General features: G+C 53.6%; 6 protein-coding genes across 6 annotated transcripts; 5 read left to right on the top strand and 1 right to left on the bottom strand.

Moving 5' to 3' along the window:
- Positions 1 to 1717: 1717 nt before the first annotated feature.
- On the top strand, positions 1718 to 3433 carry TrAtP1_013203 (uncharacterized protein; the record flags this gene model as incomplete). Its single annotated transcript, XM_014088805.2, has 3 exons — positions 1718 to 1739; positions 1881 to 2009; positions 2070 to 3433. The coding sequence occupies 3 exons, from the start codon at positions 1718 to 1720 to the stop codon at positions 3431 to 3433; spliced, it is 1515 nt and encodes a 504-aa protein (XP_013944280.2).
- A 235-nt stretch (positions 3434 to 3668) lies between these two features.
- Positions 3669 to 3863, top strand: TrAtP1_013202 (uncharacterized protein; the record flags this gene model as incomplete). The annotated part of the gene is made up of 1 exon (XM_066115827.1): positions 3669 to 3863. The coding sequence occupies one exon, from the start codon at positions 3669 to 3671 to the stop codon at positions 3861 to 3863; it is 195 nt and encodes a 64-aa protein (XP_065971927.1).
- Positions 3864 to 5288: 1425 nt separating this feature from the next.
- Positions 5289 to 7150, top strand: TrAtP1_013201 (uncharacterized protein; the record flags this gene model as incomplete). The annotated part of the gene is made up of 4 exons (XM_014088342.2): positions 5289 to 5785; positions 5851 to 6384; positions 6452 to 6558; positions 6630 to 7150. The coding sequence occupies 4 exons, from the start codon at positions 5289 to 5291 to the stop codon at positions 7148 to 7150; spliced, it is 1659 nt and encodes a 552-aa protein (XP_013943817.2).
- Positions 7151 to 12853: 5703 nt separating this feature from the next.
- On the top strand, positions 12854 to 14784 carry TrAtP1_013200 (uncharacterized protein). The gene is made up of 2 exons (XM_014088802.2): positions 12854 to 13110; positions 13167 to 14784. Exons 1-2 carry the CDS (start codon positions 13062 to 13064, stop codon positions 14312 to 14314), a joined length of 1197 nt encoding a protein of 398 aa, XP_013944277.2. The 5' UTR covers positions 12854 to 13061; the 3' UTR covers positions 14315 to 14784.
- A 1246-nt stretch (positions 14785 to 16030) lies between these two features.
- TrAtP1_013199 (uncharacterized protein) lies at positions 16031 to 16276 on the bottom strand (the record flags this gene model as incomplete). The annotated part of the gene is made up of 1 exon (XM_066115826.1): positions 16031 to 16276. One exon carries the CDS (start codon positions 16274 to 16276, stop codon positions 16031 to 16033), a length of 246 nt encoding a protein of 81 aa, XP_065971926.1.
- A 17-nt stretch (positions 16277 to 16293) lies between these two features.
- On the top strand, positions 16294 to 17499 carry TrAtP1_013198 (uncharacterized protein; the record flags this gene model as incomplete). The annotated part of the gene is made up of 1 exon (XM_066115825.1): positions 16294 to 17499. One exon carries the CDS (start codon positions 16294 to 16296, stop codon positions 17497 to 17499), a length of 1206 nt encoding a protein of 401 aa, XP_065971925.1.
- Positions 17500 to 17518: the final 19 nt, after the last annotated feature.

Here is a 17518-nt window from a genome sequence, read left to right as displayed (position 1 = left end):
AAAGGAAAAGCGGCTCCAAATCTTGCGACTCCAGGGTAGCAAAGGTTTGGAGCAACAGCTTGGATGTAGCTGGATCACTACATTCGTGAAAGATGTATAATACTGAGTTGAGTAGAAAATGGTGAAGACGTGTATTTTATATATTGAGTATCTGCATTTTGTGCCTCATTACAGGTGGCAGCAATACAATATTTGAACCGGAGCGGTATCTTGGAGTGAGGTACGATTCAGGTAGAAGATATCTGACTTGACGGATATCACTAGTGGCAGGTAGCATCTGCGCAACATGTCTTGTAAAAGATTCATGTGGAAATAGTCAAAAGTTCAATCGAGACCATTTCTTGTTCTTCCATAGAAACCGGACTTAGAATCATTACCTAGCACCCAGATATCATGGCTTATCTATTATGTAACAGACCTACGAGTGTTACACAAGACGTGATGGCGAGACTGCGTGTAGTGCTACGAGAATACGAATACTTGGCACGTTGCTAGGCTGCTGATGGAGAATCACCATTTCACGCCTAGATGGATTCTATAAAAGTGCACGCATTACGCACCCGCTGGCGTGTCAATCGAGCCTCGAAGTGGCTGCGCATCTTGGTTGCCATCCATGGCCATGGAGCATTGAGTGTGGAACCAGGAACCGCGCATCAATGACGTACTATGCAGCGCCAGGCCCAGGCGCTGCTGTGAAGTTTCAAATGCTTCGTGAAATCCATCTATTTGTAGATTCAAGGGAAAGAGTTATAAAAAAAAGAATCTTTGACTTCAGTCACAACAACTTGCCAATGGAAGGAGCCGAAAAGTCAAGTCTCGCTCAGCAAGGTTCATGACACAAAACAGAGGGCACGGCAGAGAGGGCCCTGTAAAGCCCACCACCGGCTCGAATCAATCGCCAGCCCACCAGGGGTCTTACACTGTGCCATCGCCGCCAACCCTCTGAAACTTGTGAGCAGAACAACGATAAGCAGCCGCGCACAGGCACCGTCCCGCGACCCTCCTCCCCTGCAGCGCACAGTGTGTCTAGCGCCCGCGCCCCAACCGCCGCCAACTTTTAGTGCTCGTCCAGCGGGCTTCAGAGCCACTCACCCCAGATTTGCTCCTTCGCGGCTTCGCCTCCTCCTGTTGATGATCCAGCCCTCGTTACAAAGACATCGATCCATTTATATAATCAAGCGTTTGTCGCCTCTTGCCGTGCACCGCCCACTACTTTTTTTTTTTTTTTTATCATGGTCCTCGTATCTTGATTTTCATAGCATAGCCGCGCCTTGATCTCTACTCTGTGACGCTGCGACTCTGGTCTGCCCTCTTCTCTGCGACTTCAACTACACATCTCGTCGCATCGCGTGTCCCTCAGACATCCCAAGACACAGGCTTTTATTGCCACCAGAAATAGGGGCCCGCCCTCCGCCAACCAACCCCCAGCCCTTCCATCCCTCAACTGGAGCGGGTGGGTTCTCGCGGGTTTCGACGTCTGCGGGGTTACTTGATTGGACTGAGCTCGAACCCAAAACACGCCCGGCCATATCGTCTGCATCAGAAGCGGCTGCTTCCTTTCGATACCTCGTCAGCTGCCTTATCTCGCAGCCGTCTATCGTATCGCATTCGCTCCTTGGCCGCCATCTTTTTTTTTCATCCTTCTCTTTTATTATCTGCGCCCGTCCCTCACTTTATCTATTTCATTCCATCGAGCGGTCTTGCTGGTACCGTCACCATGTCGTGGAAGCTGACCAAGAGTATGTCTCTCCTTTTTGCCTGTTCCCCCCGATGTCCCGTCCAGCTCGCTGCTGCTGGCAGTCCGGCGCCGTGATGGACTCGATGCACGTCGCCTTTGGCCCGCTGGCAATGGTTGTCCGAAGCTGACTAGAATTGCGCAGAGCTCAAGGACACGCACCTCGGCCCGCTGAGCGCGTTTTCCCGGTCGCCGTCGACTTCCACCATCACCGACAAAGATGAAAAGGGGACCAGCCCCGGCGCCACCACGCCGACCAGCGAGACTGTTCCCGGTAAGCCGCAGGGCAATTGATGGATTCTAGGCACCTGTTCTGACTCTTTGATACCCATAGGCGGCGCAGAGGCCCTGTCACAAGCGCCGGTCGTCAAGAAGCCCGGCATCTTGGTCGTTACCATCCACGAAGGCCAGGGCTTCTCTCTGCCCGAGCAACACAGAAGCGCATTCGCATCCAGCCACCAGAGCTCGCGCTCCTCGGGCGGCGCCTTGACCGGCTCTGTGCGCCCAGATTCCCAGCGCATTGCTGGGTCATATAGCAACGGCGCGAGGCCGCATTCTTCTGGCGGCGGATTTGGCCTTTTGCCGACCAACCACGGCCGCATTTCCGGCAAATACATGCCCTATGCGCTCATCGACTTCGACAAGGTGCAGGTGTTTGTCAATTCGGTCGAAGGAAACCCCGAGAACCCCCTGTGGGCTGGTTCAAATACACAGTACAAGTTTGACGTTTCAAGAGTGACGGAGCTGGTGATTCATCTGTACATGCGGAACCCTGCTGCCCCCCCTGGGGCCGGACGAAGCCAAGACATCTTCCTGGGCGTGGCCCGGATAAACCCCAAGTTTGAGGAGAGACAGCACACCACCGACGACGCAAAGGCTAGCAAAAAGGACCGCGAAAAGGCGTCCGATGCCCAGCGCCAAAAGGGAGAGGGCCATGCTGGCGTTGACTGGGTCGATGTCCAGTACGGCACGGGCAAGATCAAGGTTGGCGTCGAGTTCGTGGAGACACGGGCGGGAAAGCTCAAGATTGAAGACTTTGAACTGCTCAAGGTGGTGGGCAAAGGCAGTTTCGGCAAGGTGATGCAGGTGCGCAAGAAGGACACGAACCGTATTTACGCGCTCAAGACGATTCGAAAAGCGCACATCATCTCTCGATCAGAGGTCGCCCATACCCTGGCCGAGCGGTCTGTGCTGGCGCAGATTAACAATCCCTTCATCGTCCCCCTCAAGTTCAGTTTCCAATCGCCCGAGAAGCTGTATTTTGTTCTGGCCTTTGTCAACGGAGGAGAGCTCTTCCACCATCTGCAAAAGGAGCATCGCTTTGACGTTAACAGGTCAAGGTTTTACACTGCAGAGCTTCTGTGCGCTTTGGAGTGCTTGCACGGATTTAGCGTCATCTACCGAGACTTGAAGCCGGAGAACATCTTGCTGGATTACCAGGGCCATATTGCGCTCTGCGATTTCGGCCTCTGCAAGCTGGACATGAAGGACGAGGACCGAACGAATACGTTCTGCGGTACCCCTGAATACCTCGCCCCCGAGCTTCTGCTTGGCCAGGGATACAACAAGACTGTCGACTGGTGGACGCTGGGCGTTTTGCTCTACGAAATGTTGACTGGCCTCCCCCCTTCTACGACGAGAACACCAACGAAATGTACAGAAAGATTCTGTCTGAGCCGCTGCATTTCTCCGACGTAGTGCCCCCGGCTGCCAAGGACCTTTTGACCAAGCTGCTGAACCGGGACCCAAAGAAGCGACTTGGTGCTAACGGCTCGGCCGAGATCAAGGCCCATCCGTTCTTCCACGATATTGACTGGCGCAAGCTCCTACAGCGCAAGTACGAGCCTACATTCAAGCCCAGCGTGGTATGTCCAACTGTCTCTTGCAAATATTTGTTAATTAATTTGCTAACTTTTTCTTTTAGGCGGATGCCATGGACACAACCAACTTTGACGACGATTTCACAGGAGAAGTCCCCCAGGACTCATATGTAGACGGACCTATGCTATCACAGACGATGCAGGACCAGTTCCAAGGATTCAGCTATAACCGCCCGATTGCGGGCCTGGGAGATGCCGGCGGAAGTGTCAGGGACCCCTCGTTTGTGGGCAGCCTCCAGGACAATTGAGCTTTTCAGGGCAGCATTTTATTTTCGGCGAATACCAATTTGAGTTGAGAACTAGACTAGAAGCATGGATTTGAAGCGAATGGGAGGATGAAGGCGAAGAAGTGACTTGAGCGCGACTGTTTTGATGCCATGGCTTTCATCAAGACTACCAAGCGAAGCTGAGGGGACAGAGAAAGCGTTGCGGGAGGAGGGATGTGAGGCTCGGGTTCATATTTGGCTTGAAACAATGCATGAGAACCACATGTTATATGGAGTTTTAGCAGGAATCATGATTTTTATCAGCCCTTTACCTTTGTTTGTCTCTGCGACTGGAGTGACAAGAACTAAAATTGCAGCCAACTGTAAGGCATGGAGCTGGCCAATGTTATATCCCGTCTTGTCGGTGCCTATCCAAAAAGTGCCAAGAATCAATTAGGCAAATGCGGATGCAGCATCATTAGAAGTTGTTCTTGTAAGGGAGGATGCAAGTTGAAGCTGAATCAAATTGCGGCATGTCAGCACGTGTATACACGTATAATTCCCATACGTCCCCACCAATACTTGATACCTAGATTCCTTCTGCCTTGAAGTCTTGAAGACTTGATTAAGAAATTCATGTACGGCAACGACAGCGTAGAGGCAGGCCAAGACGGTATTTGTAAGACTTGACAAGCGAATGACAATTCCAATGTCAAGCAACATGATTCTAAAGCATTCAATTACCATACGATAACTCTTGTCTAATATGCGACACCGCTGAGCTAAGCGCCTTGGTAAGCAGCCAGCCAATTGCAGCGGGCCGCCAAGTTCCAGCAAAGTTCCCGTAGTGAGGTCATCAGTGAGGGGCAGTGGCTCAAGCTCACTGAAGACCTCAGCAGAGCATTGCGAGCTTCCCCTCCATCAGGCCAGAAAACGCTGCAAAGCCACAAGCACATAAAACCTGCGTCCTCTTGTTGCGGCATTTCGACTCCCGGCATTCCATCTCGTCCAAGCGGCATCTTCCGAGTTTACGCTTTCGCCAATTGATTGCTGAGCAACAGCCATTCCGCTGGTGAGTGTCGAGTCAGTTCCTTTCCTCCCAAGCCGGGCAACTCCCCTGGTTTCCCGTCTGCCTCGTTCCTTTTGCGCCACCCCCACCACGTTGAATCCTGGACGAGGAGCTTCCGCAGTGCCCGCGATGGCCGAGACGAGAGCTTTTAGTCATGGCGGCGAGCTATCGAGAGTTTATATACGGCTGTGCTTCCCGTCGGTTGCTCGTCGCTGCTGCTTGAAAGCTGTTTCCTCATCATTGGCGCTGACTTGGACCACTCGAGCTGAACCAGCCTAATCCTAATATCTCGTACCTGCTTGCTTGTTCGATTATACCCAATTCCGGCGTCGTTGTTAACAGCTTGAACCTTGATCAGCACCAGACTAGAATCCTCCAAAACAAAAAGACACCTCGCAATGGCTCCGGCAAACACCCTCCCCGCGTGGAGCGAGCTCCAGGCTCACCGCGACGACGTGGCCAAGAGCTTCGTCCTCAAGGAGGCCTTTTCGTCCGACGCCGACCGCTTCAGCCGCTTCTCGCGCACCTTCAAGGCCGCCGGCTCGGCCGACATCCTCTTCGACTTCAGCAAGAACTTTTTGACCAACGAGACGCTCGACCTGCTGGTCAAGCTGGCCGAGCAGGCCGGCGTCGAGCGCAAGCGCGATGCCCTGTTCCGCGGCGACAAGATCAACTTCACCGAGAAACGCGCCGTCTTCCACCCCGCGCTGCGGAATGTCGGCGGCTGGGACATGAAGGTCGACGGCGTGGACGTCATGAGCGGGCCCAACGGCGTCAACAGCGTGCTGGACCACATGAAGGACTTTTCCGAAAAGGTCCGCAGCGGCGAGTGGACTGGCTTCACCGGCAAGAAGCTGACCAACATTGTCAACGTCGGCATCGGCGGCTCTGATCTGTGAGTTTGAGCATATCCGAGTGAAAGAGGGAGAATGAAGGAATTATTGCTTACGTCTTTTACAGCGGCCCCGTCATGGTCACCGAGGCTCTCAAGTACTATGGCGCCCCCGACATGACCCTCCACTTCGTCTCCAACATCGACGGCACCCACATGGCCGAGGCCCTGAAAGCCTCTGACCCCGAGACCACCCTCTTCCTCGTTGCCTCCAAGACCTTTACCACCGCAGAGACCACCACCAACGCCAACACCGCCAAGTCATGGTTCCTCGAGAAGACGGGCGGCAAGGGAGACGTCGCCAAGCACTTTGTTGCCCTGTCCACCAACGAGGCCGAGGTCACCAAGTTTGGCATCGACAGCGCCAACATGTTTGGTTTCGAGAGCTGGGTCGGCGGCCGCTACTCTGTGTGGAGCGCCATCGGCCTGAGCGTTGCCCTGTACGTCGGCTACGACAACTTTTACAAGTTCCTCAGCGGTGCCCACGCCATGGACAAGCACTTCCGCGAGACTCCCCTGAAGGAGAACATTCCCGTCCTCGGAGGTCTGCTGAGCGTCTGGTACTCCAACTTTTTCCAGGCTCAGACTCACCTGGTTGCTCCGTAAGTTACCAATCTTTGAAAGGGTCATGTTTTGTTTGGGCCATTACTGACTGGGAGCTCATTCCAGCTTCGACCAATACCTTCACCGATTTGCTGCCTACCTCCAGCAGCTGTCCATGGAGTCCAACGGCAAGGGCATCACTTCCGATGGTTCCACCGCCAAGTACACCACTGGTGAGTTTTCAATGTTCCCTAAACTGCGGCTAGAACCGTGGTATCAAACTGAGATACTAACACTCCACCAGGCGCTATCCTGTTTGGCGAGCCCTGCACCAACGCTCAGCACTCCTTCTTCCAGCTGGTCCACCAGGGCACCAAGCTGATCCCCGCCGACTTCATCCTGGCGGCCAAGTCTCACAACCCCATCCACGACAACCTGCACCAGAAGATGCTGGCATCCAACTACTTTGCCCAGGCCGAGGCCCTCATGGTCGGCAAGACTGACGAACAGCTCCGAGCTGAGGGCACCCCCGAGGATCTCATCCCTCACAAGCGCTTCCTCGGCAACCGACCAACCACATCCATCCTGGTGGGCGATGTCATCGGCCCGGCCGAGCTGGGTGCCCTGATTGTCTACTACGAGCACCTGACTTTTGTCGAGGGTGCCATCTGGGACATTAACAGCTTCGACCAGTGGGGCGTTGAGCTGGGCAAGGTGCTTGCCAAGAAGATTCTCAAGGAGCTCGACGAGCCCGGCAACGGCGAGGGCCACGATGTTTCCACCGGTGGCCTGATTGGAGCTTTCAAGCAGTTTGCCAAGATTTAAATAGTCAAAATATGAATTATAAAAAAAAAAGCAACAAGGGAAAAAGGGGGGTCAAAGCATAAGGGAAAGTCAGCATCTGGAAGACATGAGAATTAATGAAATGAGATGAATAAACCTGCTCTAATTTCTTACAGAGCTAGAATTTCCATGAGCACGAGTAGCCTATCCGCGTATTGAAAACATGACATGTGTAGTTCTGTCGTACTGATCGGCATGACTAACACCTTGGAATCTGAAGCATGTGGTTTGCACTCGAGGCACTTGACCACACATCACGCGAATGCGAACCGTTTATAACGTTTGATAGCAAACAACAAATACCTCTCTCTTCCAAGTACGCCTGCTATTTAGCCTTGCCTCTTCATTCTCCACAAGAGCAAGAGCAAGTACTCTACTTGTATGTACTTGCATACCTTCTATCCACACATTCTCCCAGTAGGTCCATAGACGCTTGACATGTACTCACACCACTAAAGCGGCATGCAAGTAATCCAACTCAGATTGTTATTTTCCGGGGCGCAGGACGCACATGCACGGGAAGGGCAGGCAGGCAAGTAGGCACACACACACACACATGTGGAAGGAAAGAGTCATATGGGGAAGGCTGAACGAGCTGAGGCTTTTTAGTGTAAATGAGATTTGGCGACGATTACGGGAATAAGCAGGCTTGGCGCTTTCTGATAGCCAAGGTGATGTAAATGTACATGTGATAAAAAAACGCAGAGCCGATGAGACATGTGAAGAGTTGCTTTGGGAATGTGAATGTGAATGTGAATGTGAATGCGAATGTGAATGCGAATGTGAATGTTAGTCGGCTAGAAGGAAAGCATTGGGTAGTATTTCAATATTATATGGGGTATGGAGCTGCAGTAGATGCGGGATAATACGGGGAAGCTGCCCGTCGATGAGCGATTTGCGATGCATGGCTGGATATAGTATATTGGGATATTAGCCTAGCCTGGGCTAATATTGCTGGTGAAACGGTCTGGGGAGGTTCCTCTGCCATGTGGGAGAAGTGGCGTGTTTGGCAAGGGAAGAACTACTGCGAGTGAATGACATGCTGGGGGAATGTAGCTGTCAGTTGGATGTTGTGAATAAGCGATGAGAGTGACTTGATGGCGAAATGTCGTTCATCGTGGTGGTTGATTGGTGTAGGATGATGAGAGAGGCATCCAAGCGTGATTTACACTCAGGCAGTGCAGTTGCCCAGGACAGTAACACGGGAATATCCAAAAAGAGAGTATAAGACAGAACAAGAGAAAAATAGCACAAGAAAGAGGCAGCCAATCCACATGTAAATGCACAAGAAACAAGAGCGGAAAGGTGTCAAAAGGGGGGCGGGCGCATGTAGGCATCTATCAGCATCGTGGATGAATACTCGTGCGTTGGTTATCGTGGGATTCTGCTCGCCCATGGATCTGATGACGGTTTCGCCGCTATCTCGGGCAATCCTGAGATTCTAACTGGCCTTTCATGATTGACACATCATATTAGCGTCCCTGCACGTAAGAGGGAGATAACGACTCGGCGGGATATAATGGCCATGTACTGTACCTTGGACGCGCATGTTAGTGATGGGTAGGGGCTATGTAGAAGAACGGAGTATTGCTACCCCTTTAAAATTGCAAAAAGAAGGCCAAAAGACATGAAATACTGCATGCCAGTTAGATATCAATGTAACATGCCGGCTTGACTTGTCTGTTTGCTTCTCTTGTTCGGGGAATCCGAGTCATGCCGCCTCTCTTTTGTTGAGCTGAGCTGAGCTGAGCTGAGAAAAAGAGAGAGTCCCAAAACCGCCACCGTCTAATACAGATTCATGCCTCGAGCCCAGTCCAGCTTAGCAGCAACAACATGGGTTCATTTATTCTTCCGGTTTTGCGGCCTTTTTTGCTAGTAACTCGCCCCCATCATCAATACGACTTTAATGCCGCCAAAGGCGAAACGGTTGGGGCCCCATCCCCATTTTCTTTGGTAATCGTAATCGAAATCGGTTCGGTTTGTTACGGCCGGTGCACAGTGGAGAAGAAAAAGAGGCGCCTCCTACATTGTACCCGGAGCACCGGCGGAGGGCGCTGCTTTAGGGAGGAGTTTTCGGGAGAATTAGCCGTTGGTTGGCGATGGACATGGTTGGTTCCATCCAGTGTTTGATAAAAAGTCCCAAGCATGCACGAGGTAACGTTGGCGAGGGCGCAAGTACCTGCTAACTGAACTGCGGTGGATCCTGCGTCTTGTGTCTTTTGCCATTGATCAAATGCATGTCGTTGATTGGGTCCCTTTGCTCCGCCGTTCCGGGAGGACGAGGCGGACAAGGCCCGGAAGGATGCTGGAAGCTGACACTGAGGTTTTGAGCCTTGTCTGATTTGTAGAGACAGACAGACAGCGCAGAGAACAGGTGCATACAACAGCCTGACATATTGCGGTGAGCCCGTTGCACCACGTCTCTGTCTTATCCAGGCATGTTTTGCAACGTGGCTGCTGTTTCTGCCGGATATACGAAGCAGAGTCGTGCAATCTCACCATCTTACGATAAGCGACATCCAGCTGGCTACCAGGGGGGGCAAAACTGCAACAACAAGTGAGGCCGAAACAAAGGGCATCGCGAAATCAACCCGAGCCAAGCCACCCTTGGCTTTTCCGTCGTCTTGGTTGGGTTGAAGCGACGGAAAAAGCGCGCAAAAACTCGTCCATGTGTCGGCCCGTCTTGAGACTTTGAGACTTGGCACGAGGCGTAGGGGCTGTGAGTGGTCGAAGCGGCGGCAAATCCATGCTTGGACAGCCCGCAACGGGGGGTATCGTCAGTCAACATGGCTTTCTTTCTTTTTTTTTTTTTTTTTTTGCTTTCTCTGTCTTGTGTCTTGTTGGGTCCTCCGTGCTTGCATGAAATTCGAGGCTAATGTCGTATCTGTCACGCAGTTGTGCCTACTTTTAGCATGTTTTATTTTTGATTGAAACTGGACTCGTGCAGCTATTACAGCCAGGCTAAGAAAGTGAAGGGGTCATCCATTTGAGCAAGGGGCTTGATGTCGATATCATCGTGCACAACTGGCTTCTTGTTGCGGGCTGGCAGTGTGTTTCGACGAGAATGGGCAATGCCTGCATGCCATGTTTCACAACCTGTTCCCATGCCCGAGTAATGAATGCTTGTCACGATGCCTGGCGTTCCGGCATATGAAAGAAAACTTGAAGTTGAGGTGTGACCTTGGCCTAGTGTCACGACGTCAACTTACATGCACTTGAGCATAAACAGGCGGCAACGACACGCTGCAGACGCAGCAGCATGTGGTTGATGGAGAGCTACGGGATAGAAAGAAGCAAGAGATCGACAAGCACATGTTTCCCCGCGGGCGTGTATTGGGCCAAGAGGAGATGGCGGGGACCACCAACTGACTAGAGAATCGCCCGCAGAGGGTCCCACGGGGAGGCGTTTTTGAAGAGTCGTTTTGTTGCTGTGAGATGGAACTGGATGGCCCTTTGGGCGGATGGATGCAGTGCCGATGCAAACCTCGTTCGTTCTCTTCCTTTAGTCCTTTGGTCCTTTCTCCTTGTTCTTCCGTTGCATGAGGGTGTATTCGATGCAAGGGAGAGATGAGAGCTGCGTCGTGAGCAAAAGGAGCAATAGCATAGCAGCTGTAGTAGCCGCGTAGCCGTGATGCCAAACCAGCCATTGACGTTGATGGCTTTGCGTACAAGAACATCAACCCACGAGACCATGTTTCTTGTTTATGCTGGATGACAGCAGAGTGCATATGCTATTGCTTTTGTATCCTGCACCTGCAACTTGCACAGCGAGCCGTACGTGAAACAGAAACACAAAATGCCACGTCCTGGCAAGCTGTGATTTGTGTGAAGCAGCTTGCTTGGCAATGAAGCCCCCTCAATCGACGTCATTGTGCTGCCGGGGGGTCCCCTGTGAGGCGACGATCGTAGATACGAACGTGTCTGCATCTGGTAAGCCTAAGCAGCATCAGAGTTTGTCTTTGACAGGTAGCCTTGTGAAGGGGGGAGGGTAGGGATCCTGAGTTTAGGGGGGACAAGCCACAGAAGATGATAGGAGACGAGCTTTTGAAGATGCGATGTGATGCGATGCCCCAGACACATCTCGAGAGCATAGACACATACCAAAGGTGTGGCATCCAAGAGCGGCTTTCAACGAGCGAGCGACGCTAAACCGCCCATTGTAAACAAGCAGATGCGATACTAGCGAGGGTTGGAGTTAATCAACGCCATAGGAACAGAGACGAGACGAGACGAGACCTGCGCCGTTTCCTAGTGCGAGCCACGAGTAAGCTTCCATCTGGACCTCGCGGCTGGAATGATATCACCCCAGCCTTGCCTCGCCTCGCCGGACGGAGGAAAATAAAATTGCCAAATTCCTCTCCATAAGCTGACCCGTGACGCAGGGTTCAGCCATTCTGCATATTCCCCCGTAGCGGCCTCGATCGAATCGAAGCCAAATCGCATCGTGCAGCCAGCAGGTATCGTGAAGGATGGAAGCCGCAAAAGGGTGGTGAAGCGGTGTTGATGTCACTCCCCACTCGCTATTACAGCGTCCCCCATTTCTTAGCCCGCCTCAGTGGCCCCCTGGGTTCGCTCTAGCTTGGAGCCACCCGACCGCTAAACCAGCGCAAGTTTCGGGGGGGGCTTTGCAGCAGTAACAGCGCGTCTGGTCTGTTTCGTTAGTGGATGTTACTGTACCGTGCTATCGTGAGAAAACTGCACAAGCAAAAGCAGCGCCGGATGACGTTAGTTTGGGCGGAGAACGGCACGCCGCTCCAGAAACCACGACAAAAAGGCGCAGAGGAATTTCCTTGGTTTTGGGGCAGGCAAACGGAGGTAGGTTTCCATCCCACGGTCCCCCCCTGACGGAGGTTGTTGGAAACGGCGGGCAGAGAGTCAGTCATGACGATGATGCTGATGATGATGCCGGTGTGGCACAGCAGCACAGCAGCAAACATGAGCAGCGAAAGCATCTGATGCCATGCTGGCGTAGTTTGTGAGACGGAGTCATGATACGGCCAAACACGTTGTCGAGCAGAGACGCCGAGTTTCGGGTTCAGCTACCGACTGCAGCGTTCTGGACAGCAATCAATAAAATACAGCGCAGCATACAGCACAGCACATGCGCTGATATGGAGGTGCGGTGATGCGTGCATGTGAAAGAGTGGCACAGAGTGTACACGCTTCTGCAGCAGCGCCCAGGGCAAATGCAAGTACCGCCGCGCAGCTTTGCCAGCGCCAGACCCGCCCCGAGCCTGCGCCACGGCCACTGCGCCAGGCGTCAGCCAGAGGCCGCTGATTGGCCGCCGCGCGCCATGATGTCTTGCCTCCACTCCGACTCGTACCGTCTGGCGTCTCAGCGTCTCAGCGTCCGTTGCATTCTCCAGTCTCCAGTAATTCGCAGCTGTCCAGTGGATTGCTCCCTGCAGCCCCGCCCGTACCTGTACCTGTACAAGTACGCTGCGCGACTCCCTGGCCGTCTCTGACGATATGGCCCATCAGCTCGCCAAAGTTCCCTGAATGCTTGGTGCCGGACCCGCCATCGTCATCGGCACGCACGCCCTGCCTCCACCCCCGGCTTCTGGCCATGTTTCGAGCCCGTTTGTGCTGCGCTCGCCATCATCGTCGACTCTGGCAGCAGAGTTTCGCCTACGAGCGCCGAGCATTATATAAAGCGCGCTTCCCTCTTGCATCTTAGTCTCGGCTCATCATCCTCAGCATCTAAACAGTCCAAAACGGTCCACCGTTTAAAACCATCCATCCATCCTCACCTCACTTGACTTATAAACTTTACATCTATATAACATCTATATATCCTGCCATCAGTCCGCCTCTGCATTGCCGGCTGATCCTATCCTCTCAACCACCTATATCCACCTATACCCATCCACTTACCCTCTTCTAAACCACAATCATGGCCAAGATGGGCAAAAAGGCAGTTCACTTTGGCGCTGGCAACATCGGTATGCACATGTAATCCCACAAGCCTTGTATATCCATTCCGTTCTAACATGCCCAGGCCGCGGCTTTGTCGCCTGCTTCCTCCACAACTCGGGCTATGAAGTCGTCTTCGCCGACGTCAACGGCGACCTCATCGACACCATCAACGCCACGCCCTCGTACAGAGTCATCGAGGTCGGCTCCGAGGGCACCTCTGAAAACACAATCACAAACTACCGCGCCATCAACTCGCGGACCCACGAGGACGCCCTGGTCGACGAGATCCGCACCGCCGACGTCGTCACCTGCTCCGTCGGCCCCAACATCCTCAAGTTCATCGCCCCCGTCATCGCAAAGGGCATCGACGCCCGCGCCGACGGCCCGGAGCAGACGCCGCTGCACGTCATTGCCTGCGAGAACGCCATCGGCGCCACGGACACGCTGGCCGGCCACATCAAGGACGCCCGCAACACCAGCCCGGAGCGCCTCGACTCTCACCACCTGCGTGCCCGCTACGCAAACTCGGCCATTGACCGCATCGTGCCCGCCCAGGACCCCAACGCCGGCCTGGACGTGACGCTGGAGAAGTTCTTCGAGTGGGTGGTGGACAAGACGCCGTTCGAGGACGTCGGCATCCCCTCCATCGACGGCATCAACTGGGTCGACAACCTGGCGCCGTACATCGAGCGCAAGCTCTACACCGTCAACACCGGCCACGCCACCGCCGCCTACCACGGCTACAACCGCCGCAAGCGCACCGTCTTCGACGCCCTGCAGGACAAGCAGATCATGGCCGAGGTGCGCGGCGCCCTGACCGAGTCCAAGAACCTGCTCGTCGCCAAGCACGGCATCTCCGAGGACGCCCAGATCGCCTACATGAACAAGATCATCAAGCGCATTGGCAACCCTCACTTGGAGGATGCCGTCGAGCGAGTCGGCCGTGCTCCTCTGCGCAAGCTGTCGCGCAAGGAGCGCTTCGTCGGCCCCGCCGCCGAGGCTGCCGAGAACAACATGCCCATTGACTACCTCCTCGACGCCATTGAGATGACGTTCCGTTTCCAGGACGTCGAGGGCGACGACGAGTCCAAGGAGCTCTCGGCCATCATGTCTGACAACACCCCCGAGGACGTTGTCGCAAAGGTCTGCGGCATCCAGGCCACCGAGAAGATCTACCCCCGTCTGGTCGAGGTTGTCAAGCGTGTCCAGGACGACAGCCGCGAGGATTGACTAGCTCGTCAGCCTGAGGAACTCCGATCCAGGATATGATTGATGGGTCCGAGTCTTTTTTTGTCTCTTCTTCATTTCTACTACGGCATCATTACACGCACAAGCCTGTTGAATGAAAAGCCTGCACCCTTTTTCTGCATTACATCTTCTCTTCGCTTCTTGAGCTTGTTTTATCAAATGCAATGAATGAATGGCAAGGCGCTGGGATTATCGGGAACATCATATAGATATATTATCTATTCTTCCTTTTTTTTTTTTTTTTTTGTAATTGGGTATTATTAGCAACTTCTTTTGATAGCATAACGATTCGGCATATCACATCAATGAAAACAAACTTATAAAAAAAAAAAACTTCTATAATTTGTGATGAAACAATCCTTTGTGCTAAAAATACCCAACTCTTTGCAGTCCATCCCCAAACCGTCCAGCAGCTGAAAATGAGGTCACAATGATCTCAGTACTTACCAGACACGGTAAACTCACCATCATCCCCGTCTAAAACGGTTCGCCTCCTTTCTTAACTCGACGTCCTTTCTCTCAAGCTAGGCTGGTGTCACACAACACAATCTTGCGCTAAGGCATGCCATGCCACACCTGTCATGCAATCAAACATCGTTTGTATCTGGAATTGCCTAATTAGGAAGGGGACGATACGTGGACCCTTGGAGTTTTAGACTACATGTAGTCTACATGCAATGATCGGTGTTTAGCACCCGGGCTGCCCCGAAAGAAAATGATGTAAAGTGAGACATGGCAGCAACAGGTGACTAAACAAAAAGTCTCAGCATGCCAGTCAAAAGAGCACTTGTCCATTTCTGCTACTAGCAGCGGCGTCCAGTAGCCTTCTTCTTTAACTGATCCTAGACCCAATAGAATACATGCTAGCAGGCAACATGGCAGATGGAGCAGGAAATAAAAAAAAACACATACCTCGTCTTTCTTGCCTTGCATCTCACCAAAAATTACATCTTTCCGCTGCGGTATGCGGAAACCTTCCGCCAGTTGATACACCCCGTGTAATACGTGCTAACCTAAACGCAAGCCGAGGCCCTCTACGTGGCATGCCGTGGCTTGGGCTGGACATGGCTTACATGCGGCTAGAGACGTAAAGTGTTGGCAGAAGGAATATGCAAGGGGCCTTTTTCTGGATTTCTCGTGTATTATAGGCTACATGTACTTATGCTACGACTCTACTCCCAGAGTCTAGACTTGCAATTGGCTTTCCATCATGCAGGGGCTATGCCTATGAATGTCTACAGTCGTTCCTGAATGGATTGGAGGATGGAACAGCTCATCATGTGCTATACTATTTCGTGGCCACGTGGATGTTATAACGGGTAATGGACTTGCGTTTCCAGCATCTGTCTCTAAGCCTTTGAAGCTTAAAGGCATGACTGCGCGTCTACAGGAACGTGTTACAAGGGAGACTGTTTCATATTAGGTACAGCACCTCATCAACTTACCCCATATCGTAGCCTCGTGATTTGATGCTGAGGGACTGAGGAATGTTGATCATCCATCCGCCCGCGGAAGCTCTCCCCGGCTGGTCGAGTAAGCCCCCTTTTGCTGCCCGTGATGAGTTGCATAAAACTAGTGCTTGTAAGTTGTCAACGGCCAGCTCTGTAAGATTTGGTTTGCCCTGCATGCATTAGCAGCAGCATCATCATCTGCAGCGGCTTCGCTCCCTTGACGCTGGCAATAGCTTGCTTGCATAACTCACGCTTGCACCAAAACAAACACACTGTCCCCCCCCCTCATCCACGGAGTAAAAGCACCATGCTGCTTCAGATAGGGGCATTCATCTTGTCCGGCCTTTGTGGCCGTGCGCCTCTTGCCGCTGCCATCACGGTCCCTGTCGATCCGGATGTGGCCCCACTCCCGCTCTCGACGTCCGGCGCTGTGACGTCTGCGTCGGAGCTGCTCCGGCAAAGCTGCCCCGAGAGTTCCCGCCGCGGACGCCATACTCGCCGGAGCTTCTCATGTCATCGTTTGCTGATTTTGGCACTGCTGGCGAGGACGTGTTTCCCAATGGCACCGTCTTCCCATCATCGGACAGTCTCGTGAGAGGGGCAATCGAGGCGTGGGGCCAGCACCAGAGCCTTGTCCTGCGGCCTGACGAGGTATGGTTTGAGATTCTGGTGCAGCTCAACTTCTACATGACTGCACATGCCGAAGACGTCCGACACCTCTTTGTCGACATTGACGGCAAGCAAGAGATCCAAGTGTGGCGTCTGTCATGGCATGACGTGATTGCGGCGTTTGGAGGCGAGATCCAGAAGAGGGTCAAGACCGATTGGCTGCTGGACTGGATCACGCCCGGCTTCACCACGACAGATGAGAATGACGGCCTCACAGCCACTGTGCTGATGATGGGCTTGATGCAGCATTACTTTGAGTTCAGTGGGGGCATCACCTGTGGCCTCCCCGAGGTGACCCTGCTGGGCACGCGAGACGATTGGGTGAAGCTGCTCAGCAAGCTGGACAGGCTGAAGGAGTGGGGAGAGGAGCCGGCAGACTATGCCGAGCGTCTGCGGCCAATTCTGCAGCGCTTCGTCGACACATGGGACCGCCCCGGCAGCGAAGAAACAAAGGACTTCTGGAACAATATTGTGCGGTCCCAGCGCCTCTTCTCCTGCGGCGGGCCCCCTGACTACCGCATCTCAGGGTGGATCACCGGCTTCCTGCACTGGACCGCCGAGGGCTCGCTTCGCATCCCGCGCGACGTCGAAAAGGAGTGGCAGCCCTCGAGCGGCGACCTGGTGCTCGACGGCGTCGCGTATTTCCCAGCAACGCTCAAGGACGTGCCCGTCGGCTACGCAAAGGCGCCGCTCAAGATGCTGGACTACCCAAGTCCAGGGGCCAACTCGACGGCGTATCTGCTGGCGGGCAACGTCGGCGTCCAGAGACTGGCGGTGTCGAGCGATGGACCGGGGGAGGACTGGAAAGTGACGGCGCAACCGATGAGTGCGTGGTTCCTGTACGGGCCTGTGGACGCGACGGTCAAGGCTGGGCCGGGATATGGCAACGGGGATGAGCTGCTGAGGATGGCGGCGGGGCTGGGAATGTGCGAGACGCATGGCAATGCCACGGAGGGTGATGGTGATGGTGAGGGTGATGATGGTGGTGATGATGGTCCTATTCTTGTTGGCATTGGAGCCGATGGCAGCGGAACATCGTGGTGGTGATAATCATGATGATGGTGAC

This window comes from Trichoderma atroviride, chromosome 7 (assembly GCF_020647795.1).
Source record: "Trichoderma atroviride chromosome 7, complete sequence".
Lineage (NCBI taxonomy): Eukaryota > Fungi > Ascomycota > Sordariomycetes > Hypocreales > Hypocreaceae > Trichoderma > Trichoderma atroviride.
Note: the sequence above shows the minus strand (reverse complement) of the source record. Positions and strands in the feature narration are given on the sequence as shown.

Excerpts from the sequence above, each read along its gene's own strand:
- TrAtP1_013200 (XM_014088802.2), top strand. The coding sequence starts at position 13,062 with ATGGCCAAGATGGGCAAAAAGGCAGTTCACTTTGGCGCTGGCAACATC. Across the intron at positions 13,111-13,166 it reads CTTTGGCGCTGGCAACATCG|GCCGCGGCTTTGTCGCCTGC; the intron begins GTATGCACATGT and ends TAACATGCCCAG.